At 55.0% G+C, this 18,521-nt stretch overlaps 1 protein-coding gene across 1 annotated transcript in view; it reads right to left on the reverse strand.

The window, feature by feature from the left end:
- Positions 1-18,521, reverse strand: part of Tmem132d (transmembrane protein 132D) — a 223,887-nt gene that overhangs the window by 88,341 nt on the left and 117,025 nt on the right. The window contains exon 4 of the mRNA XM_042669331.1: positions 12,198-12,381. Within this exon, the coding sequence (XP_042525265.1) occupies positions 12,198-12,381 (184 nt within the window). The remainder of the gene's footprint in view (positions 1-12,197; positions 12,382-18,521) is intronic.

An 18,521-nucleotide genomic window follows, 5' to 3' on the forward strand; every position in this document is an offset into this window, starting at 1 on the left:
TCTGTTTTCCCAACATGCCTGAAAACGTCCCGAGTCTCACAACAGGACTCCAGATCTGGAGATGAACAGATTTGAAGGGAGTCGAGCAGCTTCTCCCAGCATCCAAAGCAGAGAAGAGGTAGGGGACTCACGCTGGACAGCACACCAACGGTGGTCACCTGACCGAGCATGTGGGCTGGCCTTTCCTCTCTCTGCTTGGAAAGGGATTGGCTGCCACTACCAGGCCAGGAGCCCCAGCACTGCCCCCCCCCCTCCCTGGCCGGAGCCGGTGCTGCCGGTGCTGCGTGTGGGCTCTCGTGGCTCTGGAGGCTGACCCAGCTGGAGCAGCAGCAACATTGAGTGCCTGCCGGCCACGGCTCACCCAGCCAGGAAAGACTGAGCCTGAGGCCCACGGTGTGGCGGAGAGCCAGGACAAGGAGAAAGCCAGGTGGGGTGTGAGCCCCCAAAGCCAGGGCAGAGATGGGAACCGGCGGAGTCGGGGAGCTGACCAGCCTCCCCTCAGGCCCCCTTGGAGATGCGGAGCTGCTGGTGCGCAGACGCCACGTAGGACAAGGATCGAAAGACTGACTTGTTACATTTTTTTCTCCCAGCCTAAGTAAATTTAGCAATTCCAAATGTAACTGGTGACATTCTTAGAGGTACTATTCAAATTTGCTTTAAAATTAGTGCTACTAGTTTCAAGAGTCGTGTGTGTTCATGCCAGGGGGAAAGGCAGATTTCAGAGAGCTTCTAAGAGAATGGAAAACCGGAGCACTCCACAGGGAGCAAGGGCCCATCTGCGTTTCCACGCGGGGTCCTCCCACACGCGAGCCCACGGGGCGGGGTGGGGACAGCCACCGTGGGGGGACCCCACCGCCACAGCCACCGTGGGGGGGACCCCACCGCCACAGCCACCGTGGGGGGGGGGACCCCACCGCCACAGCCACCGTGGGGGGGACCACACCGCCACAGCCACCGTGGGGGGGGGACCCCACCGCCACAGCCACCGTGGGGGGGGACCCCACCGCCACAGCCACCGTGGGGGGGACCACACCGCCACAGCCACCGTGGGGGGGACCCCACCGCCACAGCCACCGTGGGGGGGACCCCACCGCCACAGCCACCGTGGGGGGGACCACACCGCCACAGCCACCGTGGGGGGGACCCCACCGCCACCCTGTGCCTTTCATCCCTGGCCCGACATGGCACCAGAAATCTCAGCCCTGCGGTGTTAGCATTGTTCCTATTCAAGCCAATTCAGGCCTAGTGATAAGACGGCGTGATACACCTGTGACCTAAGAGCCATTCGCAACAATACAGATCAACCTGGAGGAAGTTCTGCCACGGAGATGAGCCAGACACAGAAAGACAGTAGCTGGGACCCTGGGAAGACAGGCAGGAGCCACCGGCCCCCAGCTGACACCGGCTCTCTTGATGTATTCCTTCATTGGTTTACCTGTCCCTGTGAGACTCCTTACTGCCGTCTCCAAGAGAGAAGGGGCGCGTCTGTGTTATTTTGGAATGGCTAGCCATGCGGCCAACACACAGAGATGAGCAATATGCATATGCATGCATAGCTATACACAGAGATATCTAGACATGCATGTGTCCAGACACATGTGTCTACAAATACATATATACATGGCTACATGTGTCTACATAACATATCTATGGATGCGTGAATGAATAAGGAACATTCTGTAAGGGATTCTTTATAAGAAAGTGACTTCCCTTTGGATTTATGATACAGTATGTAAGTAATTGGGAACCATCTCGGAGAGGACAATTCACTAATGAATTCCATTTTCTTGCCCCCCCCCCCCCCCAACCACTTTGGCCAACCAAATACAAGCAGTGCTTTCCACCATCGCTCGCTTCTCAAATTATCAGTGACCCATGGACTTGTTTAGCAATCACAAATCGAACATAGCGGCAAAAATAAAATGGTCCTTCAGAAAGAGCAGAATGCCTCTCGGTTAAGTCTCAAAACGCTAACAAAACACAACAAATGGCCCAGGCCACTTAGGTGGGTTTATTAGCTAGAGTACGGGGAAAGGCAGAGAGGGTCGGTGATTCAGCCATTCTCTCAGGGCTGTTCTAAGACCACATTCAGAGTGTTTGATGGAATGGGAGACCTGGTGAAGGGCCTTTCTGTCTGCCTGAAGTGGTTGTGGCTGTTGTGGGTGGATATCGATCAGACTCTATTTAGATGTCGCACAGCTGAAAGGGGGCAAGTAGCTGAAGCTTTTAGTCCGAGTTTGCAAGGAAGACGTCCTGAGGTTAGGCTACTTATGTGAGCAGAGAGCTGGAAACTGGTGCTCACCACACAGGATCTCTTCACAGCCTCGGTTTACCCCTTCCTTTAAGGAGAACCTACAACGTCCCAGGCATATTCCCTAATACCAGTGAAGGGAGGATCGGGAGGGATGGGGAGACGCAGAAAGGGAGAGACGCGTTGTACCCACATGCTGACATGTGGATGGTAACTCCTCCGTCTGGCTGTTAAAGATAAGGAAAGGAAAGAGAGGATCCAGCCTTCTCCCTGTCTTGCTTGGAGACACCAGAATAAATGGGCTGGAGGGCCTTCAGACGGCCAGTTACTGACGGTGCACATGTTGTCAGGTAGCCAACGCTGAACAGCCAGGCGGCCTCATTATTGGCCAGTAGGTCCTCTACAGCTTCCTAGCCCTCCCTGAGGGGCTGGCTCTGTCGGGCTCGGCCCCCGTCCCTTTCTCACACTGACTGGGTGGGGCGTAGGTAAGACCTGCCGGATGGAGGCGCTCTGAACCGTGACCCCACCTGCAGGCCCCTTTTCACACACACCCCTGCCCTGGCCATCCTGAGGAGAGTCTGTCTTCATCCCGAGGTGCCTGAGCTAACATTCACCATGAGCCCATGAGCACAAGGAGGCCGGGGCGTTAAGGACTGAGCCATTCAGATGTGCTCAATACGCCGGGATTGGAAAAAGCAGCCGGGACCATTCCCAGCTCACCAAGGGCAGAAGGCCGTCAAACCATGCACCAGGACCCCGGGAGAAAGAAACACTTCAGAACACAGAAACCGACGGTACGAAAGCCCCGCAAAGGCCAGCCCGGGTCATCTGCACCGTGAGACAGTTCTGACTCTCAAGGCGCGTGGAGAGCGCGGGAAAGCCGAGAGTCCCTGCGTGCGGCCGCAGAAACCGATGCCGAGGAGTAACAGAGTTTTAAAAGATGGATTCTTCTAGAAAGACAATAGCCATCTGCATCCTACTTTCATACCCAGATTTTTGATCTCCTCTTTCTTATCTCAGACAGAAGAATCTGTGTACACAGCAGGAGATGCAATGCTTAACTCCCGGGTAACAGAAGACGGTGCGTGCGGCTGCCCACACTGCAAAGGAACAGAAAGGGAGAGGGGGGACTGCATCTCTGTGAGCCACAGGAGCCTCGGCCACCCACTGGACGTCCATACATGGTCTCTTCATACCTGCATGGAACGATAAAGGCACAAGGACTCTTGGCCTCCACGCCCATCTTTGAGATGGCACGGAACACACGGAGCAGCTTAGACACTGTCTTCTACTCCTTTTTATCTGGAGGGAAGTAAGCTGCGTAAGAAGTCGCTTTGAAAGGCCACCGCACATCCCTCGGTGGCGGTTCTGAGGAATTTCCTCGCGGCGATCTGATTCGTTCTGTTGTTTTATAATACAGCTGCTCTCAGAGCATGAAAGGGGCTCCTCCTGGCTCACACTCCTCATGCTTTTATCATTAAACGGCTTGAGTAGCGACGCCTCCATCTCCTCCGAGGTAAGTGTAATGTTCTCCGACAGCAAAGTCATTCCATTAGGAACCAGGGGTGGGAGTGAATGCCAGGCTCCCAGAAAGAACACATCCCAACAGAAACCAAGCGACGAAAGCTCCTAGCATTGCACGAATTCACAGACCAGGGCACTACTGCCAGCGAGCCAAAGACAAATTAAATTGACCCAGAAATAGATATTTCTCGGGGTGGGGGGAGAAGGAGGAGAGATGATCTGAAGCTCTTAGGTCTTGGGCTGAAGACGGCCAAATTACTCTGTAACATGTTTGTAAAGATCCTTGCAAGGGAAGGTCGTGGGTTCCACGCACATTAATGCATCTCAGAGCTTTAACTCTTGGCCGGAGCTCACTCTCCAATGCAACGTCACCACCTAGCACGCATTTCCTTAGGTCTCCAGGCCAGCATGGCTGGACTGAAGTGTTTCCTGGCTGTGGAGCCCTGGTGCCCGGCCCCGGCCCTGAGCCTGAGCCTCTTCCTGCACACACCGGCCAGTCTGCAGAGGCAGAGCGGTGGCTCGCCCTTTGTCCTCAGTGATCTGGATTTCAAGCACTTCTTCTGTAGGAAGACCCGCTTAGAAAGCGAGATGGAAAAGCAGTCAGCTTCTCCACCGAAACTTGGTGCCATCCGATTTGGGCATCTACGTGGGACTTCTGTTTTCTTCCTCTACACCCCTGGACTGGTCCCACCCGCAGGCCGGGGTGCTGGGTGCATCTGTGTGCCGGCAACGCAGCGTTCTGCCGTCACGAGCAGGCCCTGCTTGGGGTGAAGCTGGTTTTACAGGCGGGAGTGGGATCTCACGCCCCACCCCCGGCGTGGCTGGAAGAGATGGCGGAGCGGGAGGCTGCTGTCCATCCCATGTCTGCGCCACACATCCCCTGCGCTCGCTCCTCGGGCGGGCGCTCACTCCTCGGGCGGGTGCTCGCTCCTCGGGCGGGGGGTGCAGGCCTGCCGAGCGGCTGCCCACCCTGGCGGCCGTCGACCGTGGGCCCTCTTTCCAGGCCTCTGTACCAGCTCAAAGGCCGGTGCCCACTGCAGACAATACTCTTTCCCCCAGGACAACACTTTAATGTCCATTTTAAAACACGTTAGCAAACGCCTTATCCCAGGAGGTGGAAGTGTGTCGTGACATTCCTGTAGTGAATTTTCAACCGGCAGGAGGAGAAAACTCAGATGTCGCTGGGGCTTGGGCGTGTCCAGGTGTGATCAGGGATTCAGACGCGATAGCGTGCAAGCTGTAGTCCGGAATGTGTGCAGCTGGGAAACTCTTCACATTTACAAACGACTGGGGAAAAACCATCAACGGCACCTCCCTGCGCGCTGATACGCGGGAAGCACACGGGACTCCGGTTTCGGTGCCCATATAAATAGCTTTATTGGAAGTCTGTTGCACCCTGTGCCAGCCTCTTCCTGGGTGCTTCGGGGCTACTTGGTGGCCGGGCAGAGACTACGTCCCCTGCAAAACTGAGAAGATCGACCACCTGGCCCTTCCCGGAGGGCGATCAACCCGACAGGCGCCGAAGCTCCCCTTCTGTGGCAAATATTTATGTTAGACGAACGCAGCACTCATCTGATTGTTCTGAAATAAGCACCGCACTGCAATCTGCCGGGGCACACCTTTGAAACAAAATCAATAAGATACTTTAACTGACTCTCAGAAGAGAAGTAAAAGCAAGTGTCCTACAATAAAATACCCCCATGCATGCATCCGGGGGCATCATTGTGTTCAGGCGCCCGTGCCAGCAGGTAGGCTGGGTGGGGAGGGGAGTAACTGACTCGGGAGCGTGTGTGTGGAATGGCTGCCACAGCTGGCACCGGGAGACACGTCCCATCGCAGCTGGCACTGTCGTCGATGACGGGCGGTCACCAGGGGGAGCGGCTTCCACGGTCCCTCCCAGGGGAGGGACTCGCTAGCTGCCAATCACACCGGAGGGCAGAGCAGGGTGGCGGGACACAGCACGCAGTGAGCACAGCCCTGAGTTCCCGAGGCGTCACTGAGCCGCGCCCTGTGCCTGACCCTGACTAGTACTTCTGCAGATGTCCATTCAAGTGTATGCTAAGACCGGCAGCCCCTCAGCCCCCCAATCCACAGTCCCAGAACGGGGCGGTGGTCCTGGCTGTGGCTGCCATGTCGGATACTTAGGTTTCAGAACACAGATGCGCCCGGGAGCCTGGGCCAGGGAGAGAGGTCTACTCTAGACTCAACCTTGCTGCTCCCCTTCCAACACATCTTCCCTCCACGCACGAGTCCCAACAGCTGCACACAGGAGCGTCTACGCCACATCTGCATCCTGCCTCCTCCATCCTGTCACTACCTCCTCCCTCCCTCCCTCCTTCCTTCCTTCCTTCCTCTCTCCGTCCTTCCTTCCTTCCTTCCTCCCTCCCTCCCTCCTTCCTTCCTTCCTTCCCTCCTTCCTTCATTCCTTCCTTCCTCCCTCCCTCCCTCTCTTACTTTTTCTTTTTTGAATATTTTTATAATCTTTAAGTAGTTGTATGGAGGAGCCGCCATTCACCAAAGCAGTTTATTTAGACGGGAGTCTTGATCCACGTCACCCCTTCCCTTAATACTGTCTCAATATTAGGGTGTGTGTTTAATTTTCATTTTCTCTTGAACACAGCAGCGTGTGTACGGTGCCTCCTGACCTGTGTAACCACCTCCACATCCCCCCTGCCCACCCCTTCCCTCACAGTTCTCAACTCTGTGGTCTGTGTGTTGAACTCTTGCCGCGTCCCCCTCCCCCACACGGCATTCTTCCACCCTCTCCCCGCAGCCCCGCCCTCCCCTCTTCCCAGTGCTTGTTTGCTGGGCATTGGCATGGTCTTCATGGAAAGTTCCGCTGTCTGCCATCTCCGTGGCGTGGTCTTCGTGGAGAGTTCCGCTGTCTGCCATCTCTGTGGCGTGGTCTTCGTGGAGAGTTCCGCTGTCTGCCGTCTCCGTGGCGGCAACCACTGCAGCGGCGTCTCTCGAGATCCCATGCTGACTTTCTGCGTGGACTGGCAGCACCGCCCAAGACGCTCCTGCCCTCTCCACCGCCAGCCTCCCGCCCCCGGGTTCTCAGGGCACGCAGAGCAGACGTGGAACAGGCCTTGGCAGGGGTTCCGAGCCATGGTCCCCGACAGACGGGCGGACAACCCTCCATCACTAATGACGCGGGCCTCCCTCCCACGGCCGCCTCCGCACTCAGCCCCAGGGCTCCGTTCCCAGGGGCAGTGGATTTTCCCAATCAAAGGACCCTAAGCTGCTGCAGGGGCCCGACTTCTACTTTAACTGACAGACAGCTCTTCCCACTCCTTCCGAGGCTGGACCGCCTCCCTTCCACAGTGACCGCCTGGCCTGACTGCGTCCACCTCCCTCAGACCCCCATCCCCGTCCATCCTGCAGTCATTCCCAGCTGTTGTTCTTGGCCTGTTTACCACCTGCTACCTCTCGTGGGCTGTTTGCTCCACGTGGTTCTGGCACACGCAGATGCTCCCCGTGTGGGCTGTGTTTCTGTGGAGCCTACAAAATGAGTCACATCACGAGCATTTGTTCACAGGGCGCGACCTGTTGTACAGCAGCTGGGGCTGTACTAACGGTGCCTCAGACAATTCCAGCAACAGTCTCCTGCTCTGGCTTTGCATCCTGTACCTGCAGCAGCTCTGCACCGGCCACCGCCTCATTATAAATCACCTCTGGAGAGGATAGCTCATTAAGGCGCATCAAAGAGAACGGGGGAGGCGGGAGGGGACCGCGGCAGGGTACGATGGCAGCTTTGTGCATAATAAATAATCCACTTTCAGATGACTTCTCCTATTTAAATAAGGCATCTCCAATTCTGCATTTTACCGGTACACATCGTTGCGTTTGCATTTTCTGAAGGTGTTTTTTTTTTTACACACCATTCTAATCAACAGTCTATATTCTGCCGTTGCCAATGAGAGACCACACTGGACTGGCTGTCAGAATGAACAGCGGGGCCCATCTATCTGGAATCTAACTCCGGGGCATAGTCTTAGCTGGGCAGTGAGGGGCCAGGCTGCAGTGCCGTGCACGCTCCTCCGGGGGGTCGAGGGTTACAACGGGCATCACCGTGTCAACTCGTGTGCAGTGCTTACGGCAGAGTGCACCTGGAAACGGAGGTGCAGCAAGCACGCGGCATAATTATCAAGTGCTCCTCGGAGGGAACAGTGGCCACTCGAGAAACACAGAGCGAGAAGGTGGCCTAATGCAGAGCTTCTTCTCAAGGGCTGTGGCCGCGTCTTAATTTGCACTTGGTTGAGGAGGTACGAAAATGAAAGTGGCGGTGCGCGTCGCGGTGTGACTGAACTTTCAAAGTCTAAGTAAAACAACAGAGGGGATGTGGCATATTAATTAACAGGTTGACACAAGGGAAGAACACCATGAAAAGTCAGACAACACGAGCCAGGAATCGGCTTTGGTGCCCAAAATTTAAAGAAGGAAACAAAGATCTTTCCTTGCGGGAGCCAGGAAATCACAGTGCCTTCCATAATTTGAGGCGTGTAGGGGGTTCTCTCCCAGATCCTGACCTCACTGAGCGAGTGACCACCAATGGACTGCTACCTGTGCACACTACACACAGCCAGGCAACTTCCAAACCAGCCTTGTGCCTGGGCTCTGCTGGGTCTACAGATGAGGAGGACAAGGGCAGAGTGCAGGCACGGTCCTGGGGACAGACAGACAGACACAGACAGGCAGACAGATACAGACAGACAGGCAGAAAGGCAGGCAGACACAGACAGGCAGAAAGATACAGACAGGCAGAAAGGCAGGCAGACACAGACAGGCAGACAAACACAAACAGGCAGGCAGACAGGCTGACAGACACAGACAGACAGTCAGAGACAGAGTGGGTGTGTTGCGCAACTGCATCCTACGACTCTGAAGATGAAGAGCGGGCAGGCCAATGCAAAACAAATCCCTTTGGTTTAAAGATAGAATTGTTCCAGGCTTGGTGAAACTCAGTGCCTTTCATCAGGAAGCTTGTAACAACAGAAAACTGGTGTGGCCATAAAAAGCGGCAGGAAAGCTTCATCTGCAGGCTTGCAGAAAGGAAGACTTTCAGCTGAGTTGCAGGTTTAGGAGATGGACCTTGATCAGGAAGATTTAAAACGGTGCCCAGCACACGGAGGAAGCAGGTGACTTCCCGTCACCCCGAGCGTCCGCAGGGAGGAACTCAGGGACGCAGCCAGCCTGCCCGCCCGCCCGGGGCCCACCTGGCACCTGGCGCCACTGCCTGTGGTGCAGCTCTGGGAGGCTGCATGCTGCAGTCTGGCCGCTCCCACCATCCAAGGGGGACTTGGGTGGGTTCTAAAGGTGAAATGAAATGAGGAGGGACGGGGTGAAGAAGAAAAGGACGTGGGAGTGGACCTGCTCCCGCTGTGGGCGCGGCTGGTGGCCACTGTGGCTCCCAGGGAAAAGCAACGCCAGCCTCTGAGCCCGACTCACCTGCTCTCCTCCCAATGAGGACCCGGCCGGGGCCTCTGGGCCTGTCGCCGGTGAGGGGCAAAGGGAGACCCGGGCGGAGGTAGAGGACCCGGTGAGCTCCTGTTCCCTTCTTGTGAGAGTTGCCCTTCCGGAAGGAAGAGCGTGCCAGTGGCACATTGGAGGCCTGTTTTCGTTTCAACCTCTGTGGGCTTCCCCGAGGTTCCCCAAGGCTGCGTCTGCGCCCTGGTCATCGTCGGTACCAGACGCCGCCACCACCGAGGCCACGGGCTCACAGACTCCATCGTACATCCTGAGGACTCTCACGGTCTCTGTGGACGTGCCCCTGACTCCATTCCCGACCCAGCGTCACCTGCACGTCCCAGACCAGCAACAATGATAATAAATAATGAAAGCGTGGTTGCCAAAGTAAAGCAGGACTGGTCAGGAGTCTGGTGGTGGGAGAGAAGGCTTGCTTCACATCCCACGGGGACTGGGTCGGCCGCTTCCATTCCCCGGCCCTGGAGCAGCAGCAGGCTGACCGGGCCCCAGCAGCCTCTTCCCACACCGACAGGAGCAGTATCTGCCCGGCGCAGCCAAACACACTTACTACAGCACCTCCAGGCCTTGCCGGTCCAGCTCAAGTGCACATCAGCCTTGCTATCTCTGGACTCTGGCATAAGCTCAAAACGGTGCTTTGGTCCAAACTCAGGAGCCAGTGAGAAATGAGAGACAACATTCCTCCACACCAAGTGTTTTCCCAGAGCGATTCTGAGCTTCTAAGCCACGCACGTGGCTGCGGTGTACACCTGACGGATTCATGCTAATGGACGTTTAATGACCCTCTTTTCAGAATCTTCCTCCCTAAGGACAAAAACATATTTTGCCTAGGACATAGTAAAGCACCATTTCTTGGATAAGAAAAAGAAAAGGACCGAAACTCATAAAAATATATGATTGGATTAGGAAAATAAAAAAGCTTTCAAGACTCTGGACATGGGAACTGCATTTCATTTCAGAACTTCCCTGAAGATGGAATTAAATTACACCTCCACGGAGAACTCAGCACCCGAGCCACGCCCAGCATCCTTCTCAAACCCCACCCAGCAGGAGCTGCTGCCTCGGCTGCTTGGATCATGACTTCTGGAAGGTTCTTGTGTTGCATAAATCTAAGTGGGCTGTGCTTAGACTTTTAGATCTGTTTTAAGATGTGCAGGTTTTATGAGATAAATACAATAGGAATGGTTTTTCCTCGTGATATGATCAGGGGGATACAGTGTGTTTCCATTTTGGAAGAGATTGATGATGGATTTGATCACATAAAAACTGAAGCAGGCAAACCACTCTGCATGCCAAAACACAGCCTGTACAATTATAATGCAAATCGCAGAATGGTAAGGCTACAGGCCACGTGTCAATCAGAGTTAGCTAAGACTACAGGCAATGCGTCAGCCAGACGGTGAGAGGATACAGATGTGTCAATCGGAGGTCAGGTGAGGTGTTGGGAGGAGGGACTGGTGTCACAGTGTACCGAAGGGAAGGTGACCGACCCCCGATGTCTGGGGGGAGGAAGAGAATGTGCACACAGTAGGGATGCAGTTTTCGGGTGTTCAAAGGGAAAAGGCTGTAGAGGTACAGTGCCCCTGAGAGGGGGCCTGCGCATGCTCAGAATGGTCAAGACGGTACTCCATTATTCTGTGATTTTGTTTCCCATGATTAAAAAAACGAGGTTTGTAGCAAAGTAATCCAAGAGGTTGGATTGCTCATGAGAAAATATAATGGCAAAGACAAATGTTTAATGAGGAAGTTTTAAAAAAGTAACCCAAGCGAGGCAGAAGAAGGCAGCACAGATAATCTTTGCTCCATAAATTGCGTATTCTTAAAAATGAGCTCTTCTCTGTGTTGGTGAAGTGGAAGGGCCATCCCCCCGCAGTGGGCAGAATTGTAAATTAAGTGCAGCTTCCTGGAAGGCAATTTGAGAGCCGTTACCAAGGAGCGTTACAATGCTTCCTAGCCTTTGATTCCGAACCTTGGATTAAAGTTTAGTTCTAAAGGTTAACCTCCAGGAATCAGAGATGTGTGCAAAGATTCCAACAGAACAACCTAAACTGGAGGATTTGTTAATAGTTAAAAAAAATCTGCTAAACTTGTGGGTTGTCTGCTGGGAGGCAGGACTCAGCTTCTAAGCACCGACTGCAGTCTCGCTCTCACCTGCAGCCTGGGTGGGAAGTCCTTACATCTGCACGCCACCAAGAGTCCCCAGGCCACTCCCCACTCTACTCCCTACCCCTGTGCCACTGCGGCCTCGGCCTCCCGGGCGGGCAGGACAGGGCCTGGGGTTCCCTGGAGCGGTCCTTCCTCTACCCACCGTGGTGTGGGTCCCGCCTTCCCTTCCTGCCTTTCTTTTGTGGCAATGCGGGGGACGGACCCAGGGTAAGGGCTGCTGGACCCCTGCGCTATTTCCACAGCCCCAGGCCCCGTTCCGTGTCCACGCGTGCACCGAGGCCTCCCCATCCTTCGCAGGAGGAGAGGCCCACGCTGCAGGGCTCCACGCGGAGAACGGGCCGTAGATGAGCCTCCCAGAGCCCGGGGGAGCCGGGCAGACACTCAGCACTGAGCCTCCAGCGCCTCGTGCGGCAGCGAGGGCAGAGGCAGCCCCGCCCATCGAGAGCCCATCCACGTAGAGCTCAGTCACACGCGACGCCGGAGCGCCCCTTCCCCAGTCCTCCTACAACTCAGGCAGTCATCCGCGTGCTTGAGACCGTCTCCACATGGCTTGCACCCCTTTGAGACCCATAAACACGCAGATGCACATTGATCAAATTATCGGTACTTTTCGAAAAACAGGCTCATAGCTAATGCCGGCGTTTGTCTAAGAAGCGTTTTGAGTACTATTTAGGAACATACAATTAGAGTTGGTATTGGCAGTGTACGTCACAGTCCAGTCCCCCCCCCCCGTCCCCCGGCTTGGAGCCCCCTTTCCCGAACACCCCCTTACCATGGCCAGCGGGATGACTGCAATCAGGTCCTTCTGGTTGACGTAGATCTTGGACACTCCCAAGTCAGACGTGATCTCTCCCCGGTACTCCACCTGCCAGGTGACAAGCTGCGTGGCCGGTGTGTCGCTGGGCTCTTCGATTTTGATGTCAATTTGCATGACTTCGTAGGAGGCGCCGTCCGCCCTGCGGAGGAGAGCAGAGGAGAGCAGGCGTGAGGGCTGGAGCGGGTGCCGGAAGCCGGGCGGGGGGGGGGGTGTTCACACCCTCCCCTGAGGTGGCCGGGTTAAGGAGGGCGACCCAGAGCCGGACAGGGCGGCATACACCCGCAGTCTCAGCTACCTGGGATCTGAAGCCTGAGGGGATTACGGTCTGCCTACGCTCTGGGTGCCATCGCCCAAGAGTCTCCGTTGCTCGTTCTGGGAGCTGCTCAGCATCCCCAGGGCAGGCATTGCAAATAACGGATGCATTTCCTAAACTCCTTCTTCTAACCACCACATCAGGAGGGCTCCTCCCCGGCTCTCAGAAACCTCTGTCCTGCTGGGTTAGAAGGTTCCAGAGCCACAGCCAGGTCAAGCTGGAACCACAGAATGTTGAGAGCATCAAAAGGTGATGTGGCTCCGCCACCCGGCGCTAATGAGACAGGGGCCGGGCGTGAGTGAGTGGGAGTCCAGGCCCAGCGGCCCGAGCTGAGGAGCTCGCAGAGGCCGCCCAGCGCGACCTGCAGAGAGGCGTAACTGTGACAAACACTAGCTTAGACATGCCCGTTTCCGGTGGGCATGCATCTGCAAACAAATGCAAGCTCAAACACCAGGCTAATTTTAGTGGCTCTTTAGGTGGGTTTAATTGCTCGTGGCCTGTCACGTCTGGCTTTCTACACTTCCTGCTCTCCTGTGTGACAGGTCAGAAGGAAGCAGCTTTGTGGAAGTTACGCCCAGAGGAGGAGGTGAAGCTGTGGGGAGGATCACACGAGGCCCGTTGGGAGAGCTCTACCCAGATCCGGCCAGAAAGACTCGGTTTTCACACCTTTGCAAAGGTGCGGTGAACTCCAGCAGTGAGGAGCCTTCACTGACCAACCTACAGAGGTGAAGGCAAGGGAGCGCGCCATCACATGATGCGGATGTCAGGAGACAGATACAGAGGCGGAGCGGGAAAGAGAGAACAAAAGGAGGGGGAGCGGGAACCCAGACTTCCTCTGATCATAAGCCACACGTAGTCTCCCAAGTGAAGACAGTGGCATTGTTACCCAGAACTGGAAAACGTCGGGAAGAGAAGGCTAGCAAGCACACTTTTGTCTTTATTTGTTGGACTTTGAAAGCACTCTGGTGTTACGTTCTCACTGATGACATGATGCCATCTCTGGAATGGCGGTGCTGAGCTGTGCCTTGTGTTTTCGTCAAGGAGTGGCAGATTTATAGAACAGAATTAGTAGAAGTTGAGCTCAGGGACACGGGACCTCACGGAGAAGTCACCTGTGCGTGGTGAAAGCCCCTCCTCCCCCCCAACGGCCATCTCAGAGAACAACCTTTGTCTTTTTAGATTCATGTATTAAAGATCACATTTTGCTTACGGAATTCACTATGTCATAAGCAGCTTACAACCCTGCCTTTGAGTTTTTCTCATCTACAAAGCCCACGTACGACCCACCACCAGGATGATGCAACGAGCTTCCTCCTCCTGTAACCTCATGTGGTCTCCACAAACCTCTTCTCCCCCCGGGGCTCCCTTGGTCTCTCTCCAAGGTAACAGCAGCCGGCTCTCTTCTGAACTGGGCGCTTGCAGCACGCCGCTTTGGGAATTCCTAACCCGAGGACCAGCACAATCCTCAAGACACGAACATGTGAGCAGAACTTTGCACGTGCTCATTTCTTCTAGAAAGGTCTCTCTGTGGACACCAACGTGTAGGCCAGTCTGCCATGCTGGGCTGTGGGCTGAGCTCCTGGCGATTTTCTTGATATTCCCTACACACCATGATGTAGTTTCAGACTATCTCAATCTGTGTCATTGGTGAATCACTGGATGTTTGAACATTCAGAGTCTTAGCACCGAGAGTTTCCAGAACTCCTGCACATCTGGTAATCTTTATCACTTCTTCGCACTAAACTCTAACCTGTGATCACATTACCACATGTGAGTCAAACAGCTTCATGCTCAGACTCCCTGCGTCCTGAGAAGAGGGGTCTTCTGCACCCACTTCCAATCTGGAGGACGATTCCTCCTATTGTCAGACGGAAATCCACAGCGGGAACTGCAGCAAGCCAGGGTGCAGTTTATACAATGTGCCTGCCCTGCCCACGCAACAGAATTTCCCTGAGGAATTTCACAAATAAACCTGGACCGACCACCACGTTGAGGGGTTCTGATTTCTCCTTCCAGCCAGGCCTCCGTCCCTCCTGCCCTCCTCCTTTCCCTCGCTCCCTTCATTCTTGCTTTCTTCATTCTCTCTTTCCATTTAGACGCCCAGGAGTTCACGTCAGGAGGGCTGAGGCTATACTTCCAGCCCAGGAGACGCAGGGCTGAGCCGTGGAGCTGCTCAGGCATCGCTTCTGCTGGGTCCTGGGCACGGCCCCTGCCTCCTCCTGCTGCCCGTCCATCCACGTGGGCCACGTTCACGAAAACGGCCGTGGGGTGCCCTCCGCCTCCCTGGGGTGCTCACTGCCAGCAATGGCTCTTCCTCCCTTTAGTCTCGCTTGCGGTCCTTCACGGCGGAGAAGGGAGCGGAGCGGGGGCCGCTGGCACCCCTGTGCACACTCAGCTGCCTGCTGGCAGCCTTCTGTGTGCTGCCTGGGTGCCATCTCCTGGAGTCCAGCTCCCTTGAGCAGCGATGGTGAACGACACTCTGTGTGGCCCTCCTCGCTTCTCCTTTGTACCGAGCACTCCAGTCCTTTCCCCGGAAGGGATCCCGTAGGACAGACTGGGCCAAGCCTATGGGCCATGAGCAACTCCGCCCTTCTAGGAGACTCGGCCCTGACTCGGCTCCACTCATGGACAGAGGCCGAGCCTCCCTCTCCCAGCCTCTGCTGCCACCCCAGGGCCCAGAGGCCGGGTCTATACAAGGCTCTGCAGAGCCCCGTCAGCAGAGACTGAGGCCCAAACCTGACATCATGCTTCAAACCTCCTGTCAGGATTCTCATGCGCCTATTTCTAGAGAGAAGGAGCAATTCGCATGCACTGGGTAGTTTCTAACATGTCAAAGATGTCTGTAATAGCTTTGATGTCCTATGCAGTATTTGAAGAATTCCAGTGAACAAGGGGTTGTTAATTTCTTATAGATTAAAAACAATAAAAAAGGCTGGGGTTCAAAGAAGGCAAACCTCGGTCTGGGGCCATCTAGCAGGTAAGCGAAGAGCCAGCTCTGACCACAGCACCCCACGCTCAGTCAACCGGCTTCCCAGTGCGAAGACAACTGTCCGCGGGAGGACAGAGCCCACCAGGACGATGTCTGTCCCCCGCACAGACGCAGGTGAGCACCCATGATGCTCCTCTCGGTCTCATCCTCATTGACTTGAAAAGGGACGAAGAGATAGATGTGAATCACAGACCCCCAGCTCTATCTGTGAGCGCATTTCCAGGGCGAGCACAGATGCCCAAATCCATTGAGGAATTCAAGATCGCAATAAGTTATGGGGGGGGGGGGGTGGGGGGGGCGGAGACTCCAGCTTGCGCTGGGCCCTTCCTGTCACCTCCTCTCCACTCCAGTCCAGGAGGGACGCTGCTGTGCCGCGCTCTCCTGAGTCCGTGGACTGAACCGTCACGACGAAATCTTCCCTCCTTTAACTTGATTCTGCCAGGCATGGAGTTCCACCAGAGGAATGATAAACCGACCCACGAACGCGGTGCTTTACACCGGCAGAGCTCACGCGAGACCCAGAACCTGGATCTGAATGCTTAAAAAAAAAAAAACCCCACACAAGAGAAACAAGGGCAGTCTTGTGACAGGGCTATTTTGAAGTGGACTTTGCATTTAGGGCCCTTCTCCGACTCCGCAAGCCCTACGGGGTTTCTGCCAATCAAAGCAGAGACGTGGAAACGGCACGTTAGAGCCGAAAGCTCAGCCACAGGAAAGCTTAACGCTCGCTTGAAGAGATCGAAAAAGAAAAGACAAACAACAAACAAGTGGCGTGCGCGCGTGAGCAGACCCGCGTACAGCTAAGAATCTAGCACGCGGGCTCGTGCCACTCAATGCCTATATTGTTTTCCTTCCAGACTAGAAACGCAGGGAATGACGGCCGGGCCTTCCCAGGCATGCCAGTGATTCCCCACCACTGAGGAACCCCCGGGGCCGACCGGCTTCCGGGTGCATTGGGGTTTTGTGTGACCGGGAGGGGGCGAAGGGGGGGTGGGAGACATGGAGAGTGACCTTCCATCTCCACCTTCCAGTTCTCCAGACAGAAGTCTGAAGCACAGATCGGTAATTATTCAAAATATTGTTTGAAGGTCACTTGAAGGGGAAGCACAGGTTAGGGGTGGAGCACTGTGGAGGACCGTGTCCGGGGCAGCTCACCCGGCTCTGACTGCGGAGCCAGGGCCCACTGGCCTGCGCTGCAGCTTTCCTGGCATGGCTCTTTTTGAGCCCTGGAGCCTTCAAGCTCCAGTGCAGGAACCTCCGGCCTCTATCCCACCAACGAGGCCTGAAGTTCTGGCTCTGTGCCAGTCAAGGAAAAGAGCCACGCCCACACGGTCCACAGTTGCCCTGTGGGTTTGCCCCGAAGCCAGCCACCACCCAAAACATCGCCCTCGCTCCGGCTCTTCCCTCCCGGATCCCCCACGGTACCGTCCTGGCTGGCCACAAAACCAGCGGACCAGCCGCACACAGATCCTCACTTCGGAGCCTGTCTCCAAGGAAATGGAAGCACTTTCAGAATAAGAGCGATACCCAAGGCAATGAATAAATGTTACGTGAAAGGCAGCGGGGAGCAGAGAATCCCCGTGTCAGGAAAGCCAGCAGCACCTCCGTCAGCTTCTCCGCCCACCACCCCGCCATCCTCAGTGACATTTTGGAAATTTGCATCCGGTGCAGACAGAGGCAAGCAGATATCTTCCATGAGGAAGAGGCCCTGTCCTTTCTCATCCCCACCTTCACGCCTTGTTTTCAAGATTAAAATAAGGATATTACTCAAACAAACGGTTTCTTCATAGACATGACCACACGATTAAAGTTTTGCATTACTGACGTATGTTCCCTGGGTTTTTCATTAGCATTTTCAGTACAAGACCTTTTATGAGCAAGTAAGATATGCATGGTCTTTCCGATGCATTACTTTGTAATGAGATTTTCGTCACCATAAATTTGTCTCTCCCTGGACCCTCTCGTGATGAAATTAATTCTGGAAAAGAAGTAATAGGTTGTCCGCAGTTGTGCCAGCCGGTGGCTTTCCACTCTCCTCCTGTGATGCTTTGCTTTGTGTCCCTTTCTTTGGCCCATCTGTCAGAGTGAATGGAATTCTTGCTGTTTGCTGGCTACGGCCTGAGCGATGGGGTATAGACTGCAAGGTTAGCCACGGAAGATTACAGCCACAGGGCATCCCAGGCCACACGCACTCCCTCAGCTCAGGGACAGCAGATCCCAGGGGTAGCCTGGCATCGGACAGGGCTGGGATATTTACACCACAGAGGGTACAAACTCCTCCAGCCAGATTACCTGTGCCAACCTCAAAGGACACAGTGGTGGGGTCTGGGGTGTGTCAAGGAAGCAGTCGGTGGGGAAGACGGACATCACATAAACAACCTCACCAACAGGAGAGCAGCCCTGGGGACGGATGCAGAGGGACCGCATTTGGGGAGAGAAGAGCCTGTTTCAGAGGACCTAGTGTCATTGGGGAAATCAAGGGAAATTCCCTGGGAAGGCCAGGCCTGAGCAGCGATCTCTGAAAGAGGAGTGGCATCAAACACAGAGCTCCGGGTAGAACCGCTTCGTGGGGGGGGGGGCAGTAAAAACCGAAGGCATCCACGCACCCCAATCCTCAGAGGGTCCAGGCCTGGGACACGAGATCGGATCAAAGGTGGACAGGCCGTCCATCGCCTAGCCAACCTCATCAGCTCACAAACGCCGGCTCGCCGGCAGATCCAAGCTTAGCTTGTTTATACAACATTGCTGAGCCAGAAATGGGCTTTAGGTTTTAATGTCTCTTATTAAGGTCACGCAGCACAGAAAATACACGGTCTGTGAAGCCTGACATATTTTCTCACCCTTTATGAAGAAACAGCCTTACCAGTTTATGGCCTTTATCATAAGAAAAACTAGAAGTTACTAGATCTTTACAAATAGTAGAATAGCGTGTAGTTCAGGACATGAATACCTTGTTAGAAAAACGTATAAAGTGGTC

Source organism: Dipodomys spectabilis, unplaced genomic scaffold, assembly GCF_019054845.1.
Source record: "Dipodomys spectabilis isolate Male_0828 unplaced genomic scaffold, ASM1905484v1 ptg000494l, whole genome shotgun sequence".
NCBI lineage: Eukaryota > Metazoa > Chordata > Mammalia > Rodentia > Heteromyidae > Dipodomys > Dipodomys spectabilis.